Genomic DNA, 20,703 nt, shown 5'->3' on the forward strand with positions numbered 1-20,703 from the left:
AAAAACATGTGGTTTTGCATATATTTAGCAATGACCATTACAAATAGTTTGGGAATGCCACAGTGGCTTTAACCAGCATTGACAGTAGCAGAGTTATATCCACGTGTTCCAAATGGACAGTTCTGCTATGCCAAAGGACATTATCAGAGCTAAGTCTTGGTCATGCAAGTGAGAAAAGGGAGGAATTCAATGTCACACTATGACAGATGATCTGCCCTCTTTTCCCACTCATGCACTGTTCCGGGGCCACGGGGAAATGTGATGGGGCAACACTGTTACACTAGCTGGACTTGTGCTGGCTCCCACTAGGGTGTCAGGATTCGGTCAGCAGCTCCCGGCTGGTTGCCCAGGAAAGTATAAAGACAAGGAAAAGTTTCTTACCCTCCGTTTTTATTTCAATCTTTACAGAGAGAGGCTATAGAACCCAGCCTCTTGGATAATGGCATTGTCCCAAGTGAATCTCCACCCCTCCCCGTCTCTTCCACTTCCACATTCATCATTCTCATCGTCTCCTCTACGGGTGCTGCTACATGCCCTCTGTCTTTGAGCTCTTTGCTCTCCTACTTTTAAGGCTTGCTGGGTTCTGGGAGATTGAGGGTCTGGAATGCTTTCTAATGACAATGTGTCAGCTGGGTGTTGTATTCTAGACAACAGTCTCCTATCAGTATTCTAGATAACCTTCTACAGCAGGAACATATTAATTGTGCTTCCCCTCCCCCCCAAAAAAAAGCTCTACAAGTTGATAGCAACAACTGAGTATAGACATTTCATGTGAAAGAATCTTCCACCATAATACAGTTTGACTTGGGACCACATGTCAAAACCTGGACACTAAATTAGTTTGATACAATTTGGTACTTTGCAATAAATTGTGCAACTGTTTTACTGCACATTCAGTACACAACTCATCATCTATGTTACCATGCAAAAGACATCTTTAAGTGGTAGGACATGAATAACAATAAGAAATTACAATTTATTCACTACAAGGTGAATTCAAGACATATCAACATGTCAGTTTAATCATGTGAATTGGCTCTGCATGACCTTGCTGCCAAGAGCAATTTGTATATAGTTCATGTACAGCATCTCTATGCAAAAGGCCTGACAATCTGGCAGTACCGTATTCTATCAAACAGAAGATTCCAGGACATGGTCTGTGTTCAACAACTCCAAGACTATGACTACCTCTTCCATGCTTCTGCTCTCAGGCAGGAGAATAATGCAGGAAGGTTTGTAAGTACTCGGTACATCGTAAATCAGGATTGGTGTGACATGAGATAACCTGGCAATTGACACAGCTTCAAGTGCAAAGCAACTGCTCTACCAACTGAATCATGTGACTGGGTTGTGCATCAGCAACACAAAGCAACTCTGCTGTGTGCCCAGGAGGAAGCACACAAATATTGCCTCTGCAAGAGAGGTGCACAGCTCCCATGACACTGCTAGCAGATGTAGCCTTCATTACTTCAACAGCGTCTTCTTCCATTTTCTATCTGCATAGATCTATTTAGACAGTAACTTTTATGATGCCAGAGTGTGGCATCTTTAATAGCACATAATGATTAACATCAAATTCACTAAACATCCACTCTAAAATTTCACAGTAGCAATGGTAATGGCATTTCATGCCTCTTCCCAGGCATGACTCTTCAAGTCAAAAGTGTGTCAGACTTAACCCATATGCTTCTGAAGCATTAGGGAGAGGCAGCGAAGCGAAAGGGTTCCTGAATCGACACAAAATCTGTCCCTTTGTTCTACTAGTGGAACCTCAATTCTAATCTTCAACTGGCAGAGTAGCAGCAGGTGTGATGGTGTTCTCTGTGAGAGCACCAATACCACGAAGAACATGATGGAGCACATTGTCTACACTTAAGGGCCTGCCTCTCCATCACCAGCACAATCTCTTACCGGTTTTAGTAACATAGAACAGGGGATTTAGAGGCACTGTTAACAGCAAGTAAAACTGAAGTGAATGGCTGAGTCTCAGCCACCTAGCAGAGGAGGCCACTATATTAAATATCCCACTCTATTCCATGGGCTCAGGGCAGCTTAGAGCACTTTCTCAATGCTAACAGTTCTGCCTCCAAGGAGCTCATAACAGCAGAGTTTTCTGACAACATTATATTAAACCAGGGACGGTTTGTCTTATGTGCAAAGTGGGGCATAGCTCTGCCAAGATTCTGAACCCCTCTCCAAACCTCCAACGCCATGGTCCAGTCTTTGACCTGTCACTCGCAATAATATCAATACATTTCTAGTGACTGAGATGATTCTGTCCATCTTTTCTGCTTAGCCTGCCATAAAAATCACTAGCAGTAGATCCTGCTGTCTCCAAGGGAAGGAAACAGTTAAAAACAGCAACCCAAACATAGAGGAAGCAAGGGAGGCAGGGCAGGATCATTCCTCTTCCCCCTGCTTTATCTTTCTCAGAAACCACCCTGGAGGCAAAATTTAAACTAAATTTAATCTCTCTAAGCCCCTGAAGGTGGAATCCAATGGGGAGGTTTCTGCAATAGACCCAAGCTGTTTGCTTCTTTGAGTGTGCAGAGTTTCATTTATTGCTTCCCTCCCTCCCTCCCTCAATATGCTTGCATGTAAGAAAGAGAGGAAGAAGAATTTTGTCCAAGCACATTGAGTGAGGTGTGTGGGGGGGGGTCTTTTTTGTAAATCCTTTGAGTTTACTTTAGAAATTCTTGAGAAAATGAATGGAAGAACCCAGCTTTCTCTTTTGCTGAAATGGTTGTGAGAAAAGGTGGACGTTTGCTTATACAGGCCTCCAACCCCCTTGTGTGCAATTGGCATGTCCATGATCGCTGATGCACACACCATTTTTGGCACTGCAAGGGGGCAGGGCAGATTTCTATTATACTGTGATTTATAGAGGTACTGCAGTGTACAGGTTCAGAGGTAAGACTGCTGGGCTAGGGGCCTGGGAAACCTGGGTTCAAAACCTCACTTAGCCATGAAGCTAGGATAATTGCTATGATTTTATTTTGGTGAACAATGTACGCTGCTTAAAATCCTCTATCCACTTACATTAGATTATTGAGCGCTTCTTTTAACCGGACAGGGAAACAAGCCACAGAGTGGTTGACTTAGTATTACAACAGGTGGGCTGCCCTGCCTACCTGCCAAATTTGGCCTGCCAGGGGTGTGGGAAATGAACATCTGGCCATCCAACCAAAATGTTTCTCCACCCCTGCTTTACACCACACATGATAACAATATGTGATTATGACCATAAGTTGATGAAGAATTGTTCCAACCATAGCTATTGGCCATAATGGCTATGTGGAATCACCTGGCGAGGGCTATTCTCTTCAGGCCATCATTGTAGAGGCATACGATTTGTCACTGTGGGAAGCAGAATGCTGTACTAAATGGACGACTGGTCCAATCCACGTGGGTACTTGAGATTGCAAATATATTTGTTTGTGTGGTTTAAATGCAACAAATGAATATGACAAATTCTGCTGAAAGATTTTAAAATCATATAAGGAACTCTACAATGGTTTCCCATGCTTCCATTCCAAGGATAATCATACAATGGTACCTCGGTTTTCAAATGTAATCCATTCCAGAAGACTGTTCTGAGTTCTGAAATGTTTGAAAACCAAAAATTCAATAGCCTACAGCTAGGCCTCAGGATCTCACACTCAGTGGAAGCCACGTGGCATGTTCGACTTCTCAGGTGTGTTCGAAAACTGAAACTTTTACCTTCGGGTTCAAAAACTGAAATGTTTGTCAACAGACGTTCAAAAACCAAGGTACCACTGTAATCTGAAATAATCTAAAACTGATACAATGTAATCTTCCCTGCCAGTCTCAACTGACTTTGTTGTTCTGTTCTTCTGAATCACCATTTCTTCTCTGTTGTTGTTAATAATATTAATATTAATTAAATTTATATCCTGTCCTTTCTCCCAAAGGAACCCAGGGAGGCAAACACACAAATGATGACACATCTAGCACATCTCCAATACAGATGCAAACTAGGAAAGATCACTACTTAAAAGGTTATTGGAAGAAGGTCTTCAGTAAGCGCTGAAAAGGCAACAGAGATGGTGCCTGTCTAATATTTAACAGGAGGGAATTCCAAAGGGTAGGTGCCACAACACTAAAGGCCAGATGCCTTTATTGTATAGAATGGATCTCCTGATAAGATGCATCTGTAAGGAGGCCCTCTCCTGCAAAGCACAATAATTGACTTAATATATGAGAAGCGAGACAATCTTTCAGGTATCCTGGTCCAAGCTGTATAGGGTCTACATACCAAAACTAGCACTTTGAACTTAGTCTGGTAGCTACTTGGCAGACAGTGCAATTCTTTCAGCGGTGGTGATACCCTGCTCTCGGCAAAAGTTGAGCTGCTGCATTTTACACTAGCTGCAGCCTCTGAACAAACGTCAAAAGCAGTCCTACATACAGCACAGTTCAGTAATCCAACCTGGTGCTTACCTGGATGACAATGGTTAGGCCATCCAGTTCAGAAATGTCAGCAGCTGTCTAACCAGCCAAAGCTGGTAAAAGGCGCTTTTAGCCACTGAGGTCAGCTGGACCTCTAGTGGTGAAGATGGATCCAGGAACATTCCCTGACTACAAGCCTGCTCTATGAGGGGAGCCCACTCTTTCCAAAGCAGGCAACTGACTAATTGCGTGGACAGCTGTCATGGTTAAGAGTCAGTTTATTGGCCCTCAACAGCCCACCACAGAGTCCAGGCACCAAACCAGGGCTTTCATGACATTTCCTGATTCATATGTTACAATTAGAGCTGGGTATCATCATCATCACCATTTAATTATTTATTGCTTGCCTTTCGCCCTAAGACCCCGATGACACCTTACTCCATATTACTGTTTGTCAATACAATCAACACAAATCATGTTGTACATACAACTTACACCATTTCCTCCCTCAAAGCAGCCCTGAGAAAGAGAGAATGGGTGACTCAGGATCATGAAGTAGCCTTTATGCCCAAGAAGGAATTTGAACAACCTCTCCACAGTAAACTCTAGAACTACTCATTCTGCAACATTGCCTCTTGGGTCTGGAATTCCACCCCGGAACACCTATGTGATGCCACCTCCTTGCCAAATCCCTCTTTGATGAAGCCACTGCTTAGTCCTCAATTTCCATCCCCAACTCCCACCACTGTATTTGCAAACACCCACCTGCCCCTGTCCTTGCCTCTCTGAGCACTCCTTCCTTCTTTCATTTTCTCTCTGCCAGACTTTACACTTTAAGCTGCATGGGGAAAGGGGGGACTGCTTGCCTTTGGGACAGGACAGATATTTCAGAGAAGAGGTTCAAGTAAACAGGAGTGCTATTTACAAAGGATTCTGCACTCATAGAATGCCACCTAGATAACTGAAGTTTCAGATAATTTAATACTATGTATGAATGGAAAAACAAGAGACACAAACATCTGACAACAGTTAGAAGAATTTCAGATGCCAAACCATGCTGCTCATGTTTGCTTTTGAAGAAAACAAGTCCTTTTTCTGCACATGTCAGTACTAAATTATAACTATCTGGTCTACGTCTGCAACTAAGAATTTTTCAGGAATCTATGAAAAGAAGAGATTTAAAACTGCAATAATTTGCCAGTCTTCAACATCATTCTGTCTCCGAAAGGCAATAAATAGTGGCATTTTTTGCCACTGCACCTGTGATTTAAGCACATGTCAATGGAGATGCCTCCTAGTAAGTTACAGGTTACATTTAATAAACCATAGGTCAGATTGTCATTTTTCACATGCTAACTCAATGTGGGCAAAGAGGGAAGCAGTAACAATGTCACAAACATATGCAGGCAAACCATGCGCTTGGCTGCGCATCTTTATCATCACCTTGTAAGAAGAAAGGGCCACGGTAGTGATGATAGCTCTCCTTGTGTTTAAAAATAATACTCCCACAATCACATAGAAAAGAGGGGTGTGTTTTAAGAGGAAAAAAGGGGCCAAAACAGTCCCTAATTCCAAGCACATTTTGTCCAACTGAGTATTGTCATTTCTGGTACAGATGTCTAGCCAAGGGAAACAGTACTTGAGGAAGAGATGCTGCAGGAAGGAAAGTACAGAGTTCAGTGCCCCACACTAATACACACTTAAGCCACACCCCTATCTCAGGCTCCCCTACCTCAAAAAGTAGCCTATGAATACTTGAAAACAACAACAAATATGCAATTGGAGCAGTTCGGGGTTTTAAAGTCAAGTAGGAGCCACCATCACATATAGTCTGGCCTTTTTGGTAACATGATTTTAGAGCTTTCATTAATATACTCTGTAGAAACATGAAATGTTAGCCAGCAGTGTTATGTCTGTAGCAGCTGGCTATCATATATACCTGAGTCAAAATTAGAGTAACCCAATGACTGATGGGAATGCAGCCAGGTGCCAAAAAGGCTTAGGCAAAATTCAACACACAACTTGTTGTGGATATCTGCTTCCATTTGTATTGGGCTTTTTATACATACAGCCTATGGAAGATTCTCTAGATGATCAAGCCTGCTCATTATAGCTTTTGCGTAAGAGTAGATAAAAACAACCACCATTCCATGACTAAGAGTATTATACACTCCAGCAGTTGCTGGTCTTTAGCAAGCCGTACAGGTTCAACAAAGGTTCTGTTTTCAGTTTTAAAAAAACATATTACACCAGTCTATACTATTGTTATTTTCAAAGGGTTATGCACCCACAGAATGCCATCAAGATAACAGAGGGGTCATTCCATATCAAGTGATCCATCTTTTTTACCTCATGTCATCCAATTTTCTTAATATTTTGTACACTAGTTGGATGATCAAAACTAAGTTTAAATCTAAAATTTTAATTTTTTCATATCATCCCATTTTTTAGTTATGATGGTTTGAAATTTCAAAACCTTTAAAGCTCAGCCCAGGATTGAGATACACCAAAACTAAAAACACCAATCTTTTCAGAACTTTGTGGGCTTTAACAGGATATGTCACATGGTGGACTGACTTTAAAATGTAAATTTTAAATTTAAGTTGCAAAATTTAAAAAGTGATAAAAAATATGATTAAAAATTTCCCAAAACCTGTGTTGATTATTTAATATTTCTAATACAGTAGCTATCTGCAAAATTTTATCTTGGGATCTCAATGGGATTGCATATATTTTATATAGTACATACATGTCTACCTTATTGGCTTCTATTTAGGATAAATGGGTCTTCTAGGAGGAAAATATAACAAAATAAACAAGACTTCAACTATAATGTTAGTCGCTACAGGCATTTCATTTAAAAGGTGTCTGAAAAGCTAGTCAGGCTTTTCTTTTAAAAATGTATTCCAAAGCAGATTGATAGCTTGCTGTTGCATGATAGAATTAACACTTTGAAAGAATTCTTGTTAGTACTTCATCTTGTGACCATTACAACAAAATGCATATCAAACAAAATTATGGGGAAAATGTGTAAGAAGGTCACAGTTGCTTCTTCACTTTTATAGTCCACCAACAGCACATAGGTCAACACCCATGTTTGCTTGTATTCACAGGTCGCATACCCAGTTATCTCAGCCATATCCAGAGATTTTGTACCTCCTTCAATGTCAAACTTCTCCCTCTCATTGCTAAAGGAGTACACCATGGTCACAATTTCTGTTGGACTGGATGTAGCAATGAAATCTTTGTGTTTCCCCTTGATCACTTTCACTCTTTTTGTCATTTTAGGAGCATTTCTTCTTTTCTGTACTCCTCATTTGTTGAAAATAAGAACTAGATATAAAGGATGTTATCTTGGCACCAGTTAAACAGTTCCAGCAGTGTCATAATGTTGTTTGATATCTATTTTGTTGCTAAACTTAGTTTTGATCATTCAACAAGTGTACAAAATCTTAAGAAAATTGGATGACATGACGTAAAAAAGTTGGGCCACGTGATATGGAATGATCAAGAAGTTTCAGTTAATTTATGGATATGTATGGACAGAATGACAAAAGAGGAAAAACATCTGGCAAGGATTTGAGATGTCAAAACACACTCCCCAAAACTAGTCTGGCCCACCTTTCCAGCAAATACTTCCATTATCCCCGACAACTGGCCATGCTGTCTGGAGTTATGAGAGAGCTGGAGTCCAACAAAGTCTGAAGTGAACCAGGTTGGGGAAATATTTGGCAAATCTACAGAACATGAGGAGGAAACTTTTCACAAGGGTGGCTAAGGCAAGTAGCAGACAGAAAACAAATGACCTGAATGCTACACAGAGACATTTTGGAATGGGCAGTTTTAACAAAGCTTAAGATCAGGGAGCTATATTCCCTGCATGTAAATGCAAATGTTTGCTTCTAGGTGGATCCATTCACCAACTAATAACTTCCTAAGGCATATTTACCACTTCAGTCATGCCACTACACTTTCCCTCACATTTCTGGGTTCCCACACATATGACAATTCAACCACAGCAGTTATATAGTAAAATAATCATGTTTTCTCCATTGGTTGCTATTAGCAGAAATGAAAAGCATGCTAGTTTAATCACAACACTTGGTTTAGGATGTTCAAGGCAAGAGGTAGGCCAAGAATGGCAATCTTTTTGTAACCTTGACAGCATTTCAGAAATTGGCTATCCTAAAGTACATGGCATATACATTTTCACAATGGGTGAATGAAAAACAATATACCTGTGTACTCTCTAAATAAGACTGACAAGATCATCATCTGGGGCTACCAGTTCTGATCATGGTGGCTCTTCTCTTCTGGCTTTATTTCTCTGTCACATTAACTTTCTCAGAAAAGTAACTGTAAAGCTTCAGGTCCTTCGACAAATGGGAATAATTTTTAATGCCTTAGATTTTCTGTGCTTTGTTCTTCAGTACAAAACATATGCAGTATGTTGTAAATATCCCACTGATTTCACTGGAATCCACATTCTAATAACTATGCTGGCAGCATTTAAATGTTACACAAAACAGCATGTTTTCGTTGTCCCAAGAAGAGCCATGTTATAGAAGCAGTGGGGTCATCGGGCCTTTTTGCATGCAACATAGATTCGGGCCTTTAGATTTAGGATGTAATAGATTAGGTTTTTCAAGGACAGAAGCAGGTTTTCTAAAATAAAATACAAACCCTTCAATGGCAATACTGAAGCTCAGATCCAAGTAGACCAAAAGCAAGAGAGAAAGCAAGGCCACAAAATCCCATGAAGTGGAAAAGCCATGGAAATCTACAGGCAAGACTGATTGTCCCAGCTAGCAAAGAAAACCTAAGCATGCAGTCTCAGGCTTCAGAAAAGACTGAAGATGGAAAGTTGGCATTCTACTACTTGGTGCAATCAAGGTACACTAAATCTCAAGTTATAGATTAAGCAATATTTTATAGTTATTTCTTCTTACTTTTTTAAAAACCCAATGCCTATGTGGGTAGGTAGGTGCTTAGCCCTTGTTACTCTATTCCCTGTCCTCTCCATCTCTCCCCCATAGATAAAAAGACAGTTTAGGGAGGGAGTTTGTGAACTGAAAACTAGCAGCTTCTTTCTGCATGCCTTTCTTCCATTGAGATGCCCCTGGCTGGTTTAAGCAGAACAAGAAAGGAGAGAAACAAGACTCTGCACACAGTGACTCTAAGAGGAAACAGAAAAAAGGTGCTCATCCACTCTACTAAGGTCTCTGGCTTCCTAGCAATTACGCTCACTGAAAATTCACAGCACACAGGGATCTACCGAAGAGAACGTTAAATTATGATTAGCTTAGACCTGTACACTAAATATTACACATGCAGATGAATCCTTTCGCTGGGTTCAATCAACTAAAGAAAGGTCTAGCATGGCTTGCAAGCTCATTATGTAGACTTGACAATGAGGAACTTGGACCACATCTCCCTAGCCCAAGATACTGCCTGGTCTCCCGAGCTGCCAACTTGAAGAGAAAAATAGAGGTGCTGCAAGTTATATTTGCAGCAACAGAACTTGAATTCAGGGCACTTTAGGGCGTGCTGTTTCAGGTGCTGGCCCCTCCTTTGCCTTCTTGAAGAAACCATCCAGGACAATTAGTTAATGACCGAGCCCTACAGACGCCATAAGCCATAGGAGAACAGAAACCAGAAACCATACAGTACTATTTGTTGCCTTTCACGAGTTAACCATGACATGCACTTTACTATGTAAACTAACCACACATTATCTTGATACATAAGAAGCATCTAGATTACAGTTCATATCACACATAGAATCATAGAATTGTGGAGTTAGAAGGGACCACAAGGATCATCTAGTCCAACCCCTGCAATGCAGGAATTTTTTGCCCAACGTGGGGCTCAAACCCACCACCCTGAGATTAAGAGTCTCATGCTCTACCAGCTGAGCTATCACATGATCCTTAGATTCTTTGGGGGAGGAGAGGGGAATGTGTAAAATAAGAATATTATTAACCAAGGATAGAAAGCAGAATATCATCTTTAAAAAACCAAAAAACTCCATGCACATTCCAGCCAATACAGATTCCACAACTGCAAAAATACACATATGTATACTGTATGCATTAAGTGGCACTTTCAAAAACTCTCGTAGCTGTACTGGTGGTTGGCACCATCAACAAAAAGGTAGTACAGTAGTGTTCAAACTACTTTGGAATAGCCATTCACCCAACCCACAAGCTGCTTAAGGAGCCATTTTCCTCACTTTTGAAAGCAACCAGCAGGGCTAAGAAAAATCCCCAGCATTTTAAAATATTTTGACTAAAGAGGATCTTCTCAGAGTGTTAACTGCTTGCAGGAAAAGAGAGTCTGTATATTATTCCTCTTTCCATTATCTTTCTAGTACTTATGGAAAACAGGATAACTGATTAAGTGTCAGACCTGGCTGACAAAACAAGAGCAACAAATGTTTCCTGTTTTATGGCTGAAGCATTCCAGTAATATTTAACGTTATCCATATTCAAAGCTGAATAAATAAGTCTCTGGTTTCATTGCCGTTGTGACATTTCTTAGTGCTGCTAACCAAGAAACAAGATATTTACTAAGCTATTACGGAAGGTAGTCTTAGTTCTGATTTAAATTCCAACATAGTTACCTATTACAGTGCCTCTCTTACAGATAATAGTGGAAATGACGTGGCCTACCTTTAAAAGGCAAGCATTCCATACCTCATGGAAACTGGACATGTTAAAGACACCCACTTCCCTCCTTTACAACTCCTAGATTCAGTATGAAATCCTTACCCCATGATGACCAATGGAGACGTGCTATGTGAGTCGTTTAAGCAGACCAATTCCTAAATGGATTAGCCTTGCACTTTCACAACGCGGCAACTGGACCCCAGCTAGTTAGCAGTGCTGACACTCCTCCTCGGTCTGGTTTTCTGCCTTTTCCTGTAGTAGATCCCAGGTGTTTCCACGAAATCCACGGGGCCCTATAATCCTTCTCAGCAGAATTTTAAACGCTAGAGTCTACAGGCATGTGGGAGCGTGGCCGGGGGAGGGGGAAGAAACCCTTATGTATAGAAGACAGGGAGTCTGGCTAGGGAGTCGGCCCGAGGGGACTCTCCCCCATAGCCTCCCGGAGCCAGTCTCCTCCGCACCCCCTGCACCACGGGGTCCAGGGGCAGCTCCAGCTCCCTGCCAGGAGGCGGCGGACAGGAGGTAGAAGCAGCAGCACCAAGCCAACTCTCCTTCTGCAGGGAGGAGGGGGGGGGATTAGAAACCCCACAGCAGCGCTTACGCCGTCGGCAGTTAATACAAATGCCCTGGAGCGGCGGCGAGAGCCCCGAATCGCCGTCCGTCTCAGGTGCAGCAGAGCGGGATTGGGGGGCTTGCGGTGTGCGCAGCGCTCCGCGCCGCCCTTCCTTCTAACACCCCCGCCGGCAGCAGCAGCAGAATGGGGGGTGTCGCTTCATTTTCCCAAGCAGCAGCGGCGACAGCGGCAGCAGCAGCAGCGGGAGGCGGCGGCGGCGGCGGAGGAAGAAGCCGTTTCGCCGGCGCTGACATCGGGCTCCGGTAAAACGGCGGCTGAGGCAGGGCACCGGCCGCGCATCCCTTGCAAGGGAGGGATGATGAAGACGTGGGGGGCTAAAGGGGAGAGGCGGCAGGAGATGTGGCGGGTCCCCCTTCAGGCACGCCTGTTTCTGCAGCGGGGGAGCATCTTCCTCCGGCTCGGAGCTGGCAGATCAATCATTCACAGCAGCAGCAGCAGCAGCGAGGCGGGAGGAGAAAAAGGAGGAGGAGTGGCGGTGGTGGTAACCGCGTCGATAGCAGCAGAGCCCCCTCGCGCCCCTCTCTGCAGCAGCGGGGCCACAGCGCGGGCTGCTGCGGCGACAGCGGGAGGAGGAGGGCGCTTGCCCCTACAACACCTCAGGCACCGTTCCCCCGACGGGCAGGCAGTCAAGGCGCGGGGCTCTCCAACCGCAGGGTCAATCCGTGCCCGGCCGCTCAGGCTCTTCCCTGCCCGCAAAAGCCTCTCCGCGCCGCCCGCTCACATCCTCCCGCCTCACACCTCCTCCTCCTCCTCCTCTCCCCGCCCTCGCACACGCCTCCGCCTCAGTCGGTTGCTCCCTCACTCTCTCCCTCTGCCGGTTTCCCGCGCAGGACAGGCTGGGGGCGTGAGGGGGGAGAGCCGGGAGGGCGGCGCTCAGAGCTGGAGGCGCCACAGAAGAGACGGGCGCCCCGCTCTCCCTTCGCTCCGTCCCTCCCACCGGCGCCCGCAGCCACCCAAACCCCCAAAAATACAATTAAAAAAGCGGGCGCGAGTGCGACGGTGGAAGGGCTGCGGCTGCAGCGGCGTGTAAGCAGCCCGAGTTAGGCGCGGGGTCTGCCCCTCCACTCGGGCCCAGCTCTTTCCCTGCGGGGCTGTGCGGTGCAATGTCTTCTCTCGGCTACTCCGCAACCACGATCCCCCCGCGCGGCAGCACCTGCTTATTCTGCCTCCATCCTCTGCTCGGGGACCTTTAAATAGGGCACGTCACCACGCTCCCCTACGCATCGCCGTCACACACTGCTCCCGGCGCTGACGTCACCGGGGTGCGGGGGATGATGTCAGGTTGGTCCACGCCGCCGGAAGCGCTTCTATAATAGGGAATGGAATAGGGGCGCGCGCGAGTGCAAAGGGAGGAAAGGATGGGCTGGGCTTCTGCGACCCACCTCCAGGATCTTGGCTTGCCCCTGATGCGTCGTCTAACCACCCACCCCCCATAGTTACCCTCAAAAAATTGCTTGTCTAGAAAGGGAAGCTCTGACTCTTCGTTTTCCACCTAAAGACTGAAAACATGCCGTGAAAGTAGCAAATACGCCCTGAAGCAAGTCAAATCCAGACTCTGATGCTGGGAGTCAGCGTTGCAATTTGAATTGCAAACCAGGCAGGCAGCTAGCTAGCACAATGCTAAAAGGGTCACGTCCTCTTTGATGTTGTTTATATGTTGCTTTGGAGATTTTTACTCAAAGAGCAACTCATAAATACTTAAAATAAATAGAATGTTATGCTACTCATAGTCTAAGGATGAACTGGGCAACAACTAGATTGCACTGTAAAATATTTTTAGTAGAATTTTACACATCTTTGGGTTTTTTGGTTTTGTGTTAAAGATGACTTCTATGATTGCATATAATAAACATTTCAAATAAAAGACGGCTTGTATGATTACAGCTTAAATTAGAAATATGATGGCAAAAACGTTAAAAATTTAGAAAGAAGCCAATGCTGTGAATTGCTAAAGGGAATCGATCCTCCTCTTGAACTGGAACACAGGAAGCTGTTTCTACCAAGTCATCAACCAACAAATCAGCAGAATTGTGAATGCTAACCAGCAGCTGCTTGCCAGGTGTCAGACAGAAATATTTCCCAGTTCCTATCTAGACACCAGGGGCAGAACCAGGGAACTGAATAGAAAACCACTAGAAACCCACTTTTCATGTATCAATAGACAATTTAGTTATCTGTTTGCATTAAAAGTTTTACTGATTTTATGTGTTTTTGTTAATAATAATAATAAGACAAAGTAGTTTTTTTAGCAGTTTGTGGAATTCAGCTGTGTTTTATCAATAATTTTATTATGTACACCACTTAAGAGACAGGTGGGATGTAGCAGCTGTCTCGGGCAGTGGAAGCCCCCAAGGCAGCATTCCTGCAGGAGCCCCACCTGCCCTGCCGCTACCTGTGGAGAAGCAAGCACCAATTTCCTGCAAGATGTTTGTGAGATCTCAGCAGAACTTGCTGCCGCTGTACAACCTAGCTAAAGGATGCTTCAATGGGGCTTGCAGCAGGGCAGGCAGCACTTCCCATTTCACCTCAAGTGGCAAAACAGGACACACTGACCCTGCTTAAAGAGACTTGTGACTGAGCAGCCTCAAAATCTTTATATATAATTGTTACTGCTGGATCTGGAAGAATTTGTAAGCAGAATTAAAATAAGCTGCTAGTACTGTTCCACAAGAGTTCATCTAATACTATATATAGATAGGAAAACATTTCTATATTGGAATCCTGTAATGCTAATTGTTTGCATACAAATATACGGCCAGGAATTTACACAGATGAATGAAAAGAAATTGAAACATAGTATTCTGTAACATGATAGAAGAGTAAAACTGTAATTTTTAGCCAAATAAATGCAATTCAGCTCTTCCTACCTGCATGTCAATGACCTGGAGCTTTTGTTTCCTTTCAGTTTGTCATTTTTTGGTCTTTTTTCTTTTTATTCACTTGCTTGTGGTTCCTTTTTACCCCATTCATTCTTTGCTCATATTGAGACGTCTTTGGTGGTCTTTACACACATAGCCCTGTTGTTTACTCTTGTGATGTTCTTGTGCTGACTCTTCAAATCTCTCAACGGTCTCAACTGCTGTCCCCATGGAAACCTCTAGAACCTTCTAATTCCAGAAGCAGAGTAAAGAAATAATAGTTTACAAAAACACCTTGTTTCAGACTTGTTTAAGAACAGCACATTCCAAATGAGGCAGAGAAAATTATACATTTGCCTTGTAAAGGCCATCAGCCAAAGTGGGAAGAGGTAGATTTCCCCACATTAGTTCTGATTAGCTAATAAAAACCAAAATGTCTCACGGGAAACATACATGCTGCTATTTATAGACTTACTTTTGCTGCCGCTGTTTAAAGGAGTATAAAGGAAACAACAAAGAAAATTAAATGGGTAACAAGCTTTCTAATTTGAAAACAGTTTGAATTAACTACATTGTTTAATTGGATGCTTTAATTTCCATGCATCCATTCAAAGTTTCAACAAGTACATTGGCCTCACATCGACACCTATCGCCTCAAGCAATAATAGTGAACTTCCCAGAGAGGAAGTACTGTATTCTAATACAGTAACACAAGTGCATGTAGAAACATGTATTAATTGGTATTTAATGTCAGTTACTTTGAAACTGTGAAGGATGTTGTTATCTCTATGGTTTATTGATATACTGATTTTCAGCTCAAAGGTGAGGCAGTCTCTGACTTAATACACACTAGGAAGTGTAATTATTGGTACAAAATTCAAATGGGTGAAGATAGGTTCTAGCTTTGGGTAATTTCTCATTTAAAAAGTTCAAATTTATGACAGGAGTATGGAATTCACTTGGAAATGTAAGGTACAGAAACAAGAGTTGACACAGTTGCCCTTTCTTCTTCAAGTATGGGTCAGAAAGAGCAAAACATTAGCAGCATCAATATGAAAACTATCATAATCCCAAGAAAATAGAATACCAGAAAGCTTTTACCTAACACTATTTAAAGCCCTTAATAAAAAATGTGGACTATTGAAGCGTGAAAGAAAAAGTAAGCTCTTGTTACAAGCTGCTAATCAGTATGTAACTGGAAAGTATAGGCCTCAAGCCTCAGGAAAAGAAATGTTTGGAATCCATTTCCCAAAACTGTAGTGGAGATTAGTGAGTTTTCAGAATATAAATTCATTTTGACATATATTACTATGCTTATTTTATTTTTTAAATGTTAAATTCTTAGTTTTAAAAAAAATCTGTTTAATGTATATTTTATCTGGAGTTTTAAATATATTTTACTTTCATATGCACTTTAAATATATTCTGTTTTGTTCTTTATTTTGATATGGTCTATGACGAGTACAACAATATTCTGTTTTATTCTATATTAGTTTAATAAACTACACAGAGTTAGTTTATCTCCCATCTAGCCTCTGCAGGTGAATCCTCCACCCCATGTCAGCAAAAACTCCTACTCTTTACTGCTCTATAACTCCAATAGGATCTGTAGATTTCCCTTCCAGGTTGCCAGAATTTGTATTTCTCTTTGAACAGGAGACCCTCATTGCCACAGAACAGAAACTGCTTTTGAAAGTCCTCCAGTGATGCTAGGAGCCAAAGTTATGTGAATCTAGTTGTCCAGTATTAATTTTTGTTTTAACATATTTGTACAAGACAGCTCACCACAAAGGAATGGGTCTTTCCCGCAAGTGTCCACTTGTTAGGGTTCCAATCTTGTTTTAAATGCATTTGTCATATTTGTGTTTTTTAACCGTTTTTAATTATTTTACGTGTAAATCAACTTGTGACAGTGGTTTAGAAGGTGATTAATAAAAATATCAAAAGCAAATCCTAAACACTCTCTAAAGGAAAAAAGCCAATAAAACTGTAGTACTACATCACCTGCAGGTTCCTGAAAGTGTCACAGATATGCAACTTCTCTGCCTTAAAAAGTAAGAGTGATAGACATATATGTACTTTGGTAGGGGGCTCATTTTATAGCTTTGAGGCAACCATATCTTTCCCCATGACTGTACAGTATTGAGTCCACCTTGACAGCAAGATGAAGCGGACAGCAAAACCACCTTTTGCTTCCCTTCCTTAAAGGACTCGTCCATATGGGCTATTTATTCACACAGAAATTGGCTGTCCCACACTTTCTACTGCAATTATCCCTTCACATAGCTAACTGCTAAATGTCCCGTATGAAAAGCAACCGAAAATTGCATTGGAAAGCGTAAGATAACCGCTAGCTGCCAATGCCATTATCTACATTAAATAAAAACAAACTCCTGAGCACAGTCGTTAGGAATGCTCTGTTAGCACTGGCGGAGGAACAGGGGTGCGGAGGGAGCGGACTGCCCCCCGGCACCACTATTCCAGTAGGGTGCCATTGCGGTGGCCCCCCTGACACACGTCGCGTACCCTCGACCGCGCCGGGTGCCACGCCCCCCAGGGGCACCAGCCACACCCCTGTCTGCTCTCCGCCCCTGGTAGTGGAGCATGCAGCTTCACCACTGTCTGTTAGTAAGGAAGTTGTTAGTCCAAAATTTGGGTGGTACATTTATTGTTCCTTATTTATTTATCATAAATGACATATACATATGTGTATAAGTATATTTAATCAGTATAAATATTTAATTACCATATTTTTCGCTCTATAAGACGCACCAGACCACAAGACACACCTAGTTTTTGGAGGAGGAAAACAAGAAAAAAAAATTCTGAATCTCAGAAGCCAGAACAACAAGAGGGATCGCTGCGCAGTGAAAGCAGCAACCCCTCTTGCTGTTCTGGCTTCTGGGATAGCTGTGCAGCCTGCATTCGCTCCGTAAGATGCATACACATTTCCCCTTACTTTTTAGGAGGGAAAAAGTGAGTATTATAGAGCAAAAAATACAGTAATAGTGTCTCGGAGAATTTTATGCTGACAAGTCTATGCAGTTGTTTAGAAATTATATTCAGTAGCCATTTTAATTACTGCTTTGTATTGCTGTGAATGAGTTTGTATGTTTTCATACACCTGTACACTGTCTTGATATTTTATGGTGGTGATATACAATTTATTTATTAAAGTGTGTATGTGTGTGTGTGTAATTGCTTTGTTAGTTTATTAGCATCTTTTCATGCTCTTGCCTAAAGTGGCCTTGCAGCAGTTAATATATGTAGAATATGGGCATTACATACAAAGGTTTGCCTTGGTCAAAATTTAGTAAGCATACTACAGGATCTAGTGGGCATTTGACATGATTTATTGGCCAGAACATTTGCCTGGTGCTGGGCATTTAAACAGTAACCCCTGGTTACTAAAGCATTCCTGATGATGGAACGCAAAATTATACATAGTGCTTGAAATAAAGTGCAGAACTAGAATTTGAACACTAATTTGTAACATAATTTGTAACCTGAGATGCAGCACAAAAGAACCTGTGGAGGCCCAGCTGCTGTGTCACAGATGTTCCGTTCTCGTTCTCTCTCTCTCTATTTAAAGTAACTACCTAGTCCATTAAGTTCCAGAAATATTAATCGGTAAACCTTCCAGTTCCCAAAAATCCAGACAACTGACGGCAACACCGTTTGGATGACTGATAAACACTTAAAGACGTTTTTTGAAAAGCTTGGTTACATTTTAAAAAAACGTTATTCAAGTATACAAAAACCAAAACACATTTTTAAAAACCTTTGACTATTTTTTTAAAAAATAAATTAAGTAAATTAATTATATAAATTTAATTTATATCCCGCCCATCTGGCTGGGTTTCCCCAGCCACTCTGGGCTGCTTACAACATATAAAACACAACAAAACATCAAACACTAAAAAGCAAGATATCCTATGCAAACAACAAACCAACCAATACATCAATAAAAACCAATAACAATAATAATAGCAACAATAAACTATTTACAGTTATACCCAAATTAACCACCAACCCCAACTAAACATTTAACCAACACCAATCCGACAAAAATGAAATGGAGGATCCAAAATTAGAACAGTTTAAAACATTTTAGCCAGTTACCCCTACCCAAGAGTTGTTCCAACAATGTCTCTCCAGCCTCCCAGGAGCCTTTTAGCTGATCAGGGTGAATCTGGGCCCCGCCCCCTAGGCCAGGTGGAAACGGGTCTTGCAGCAGGGAGCAGACTTTCTTCCAGCAGCAATCACAGGTTTGTGCTACTTTGTGTCATTACATCAAACTATATACAACTATTAAAATTACGGGGTATATGATAAATCTTTATTTGCAAAATTTTAATGCCCAATGGTAAAATCCTGTTAATCAGAATGTAAATGATAAAGAAATTTGTTATGTACTGAGTTGAATAGGATCCAAACTGCAGCAGTCTGATTGGTCCTAGAACAATGCAGCAGTATGACTGGTTGGCAGGAACCACCCAATCATGCTCCAGATATAAGTGAATCCACAACCTGATTGGCTTACAGTAGAATTCCAGAATTAGCCAATCATGTGCAGCCCATTGTGTAAATAATGTATATAAAGCAGATACTTTGAGGGGACATTCATTCATTCCTCCTCACCACTATGAGCTGAATAAAGAGCAAGAAATCACTTTGCGACTCTGAGTATATTTTGAAATTGTTGATCCAATGGGAGGAATAAGGAGATGCACCAAATGCAGGAACCAAAGGGGAAGGAGTTCTTAAAGATGCATAGAGACTACTTATTGCCCAATGAGCTTTGAGTAGTGAAACTTTTATTCAAAGGTGATTCAGATGCAAGTCTTTCAAAAAAAATGCAAAATTGGATTTAGGATATGACTTTGCAAGCAAACTTTAAAAAATGTATCAGAATGTATGGGCTACCATAATGACATCCAATCTCAGAGTTACAGACGTACATTGAAAGCCTTCACATGCATTAATTTATCAGCATAACCATTTCAAAACATAAAAGGCTTATATGGAATTGATTTTCTTCGCATAATGTTGTGCTCTCACGTCACTAGGACACCCATAGATCGAAGCTGGAATGCATGGATGAACTACTTATGTAGGTGATGGGGTACACTGAAAATCTAAAATTGCCCTTGATATAATTCAAAAACTCTGAAACTCTGGTAGATTGTAGCAGAGGAATGTGCAGAAAATGTTGCTGTTGTTCGTTATTATCTAGCCATTGCAAAACCTGCATTGCAAATATAACTCACAGAAGCACCAGTTTATGACAATATTTTAATTTGCTTTGGCCCATTTCATATTCAAATGGCATACTTTAGTTCACTTGGTTATTTTTTAGAGCCTTCAGGAGCTGGGAATATATTGTGTGCATCAGGAGTCTTGGCACCAGGCTCCACTAATGGATTCATGTCTGGAAAACACTTCAAGCGCTACAAAAGAATCCACATATTGTTAGCAATAGCCATGCAAATTTTGCATTTTTGAAGTTTTGTACATTGTAATGGTCCCATTTCAATAGAATTTATGAACCTTCTAAAACTGATGGCTGAGCAGCCTAATCAACACACATTATGTGAAATGTTTATAAAACAACACTCCAGCGCTCTAATGGGTAAGTATTATGTATTCAAGAAATTGCAATCATCATCATGGATCAACTTCAAAATACCAGATGACACATATTGACATGGCTGGACTTTTACCGATTATTTGATAGATCTTGCCGTACAAACGATGTTGACCTTTTCATCTTTGCTCTTGGCAAAATTCATTCAATATTTGTTGCTCCTTACCACCCACATTTATTTTGCTGTTTGGTTGACTTAACCGTAGAAGACACTGCAAACAAGGTTGCAGCGTCACAACAGGGAGGCATTCATGCATTTATTCACATGTGCTGCAAAGAGGAGGATAGTGATATGCATTTCAGTCAATATGCCTTTTAGTTGCCCATTATAAATGGCAAGGCTATTCAATGTGCGATGGTGCTTGCGGAGAGTAGTGGTGTGTGAACGTCTCCATCATCAGCATCCAGCATGCCTTGAAACCCATTTGGGCAATTTGACCATTTCCTTCGAGTGCTTTTAAAACCACAGTGTTTTGTTCAAGCATT

The 20,703-nt window shown here is 41.9% G+C and overlaps 1 protein-coding gene across 4 annotated transcripts in view; it reads right to left on the reverse strand.

Annotated features, from left to right (window-relative positions):
• Positions 1–16,993, reverse strand: part of HOMER1 (homer scaffold protein 1) — a 75,746-nt gene extending 58,753 nt beyond the window's left edge. The window contains exon 1 of one of the 4 annotated variants that reach the window (XM_083404217.1): positions 14,580–16,993. Coding sequence is in view for 1 of the 4 variants with exons in the window: in XM_083404216.1 (XP_083260342.1) it covers positions 11,181–11,185 (5 nt within the window). In the remaining 3 variants the exon portion in view is untranslated. Of the gene's footprint in view, positions 1–11,081; positions 11,155–11,180; positions 12,891–14,579 lie in introns of those variants that run through there. The other 3 variants (XM_083404218.1, XM_083404216.1, XM_083404219.1) reach the window with 3 other exon arrangements.
• Between the last annotated feature and the right edge of the window lie 3,710 nt (positions 16,994–20,703).

The sequence above is a fragment of the Podarcis tiliguerta genome, assembly GCF_965153285.1.
Source record: "Podarcis tiliguerta genome assembly, chromosome: 11".
NCBI lineage: Eukaryota > Metazoa > Chordata > Lepidosauria > Squamata > Lacertidae > Podarcis > Podarcis tiliguerta.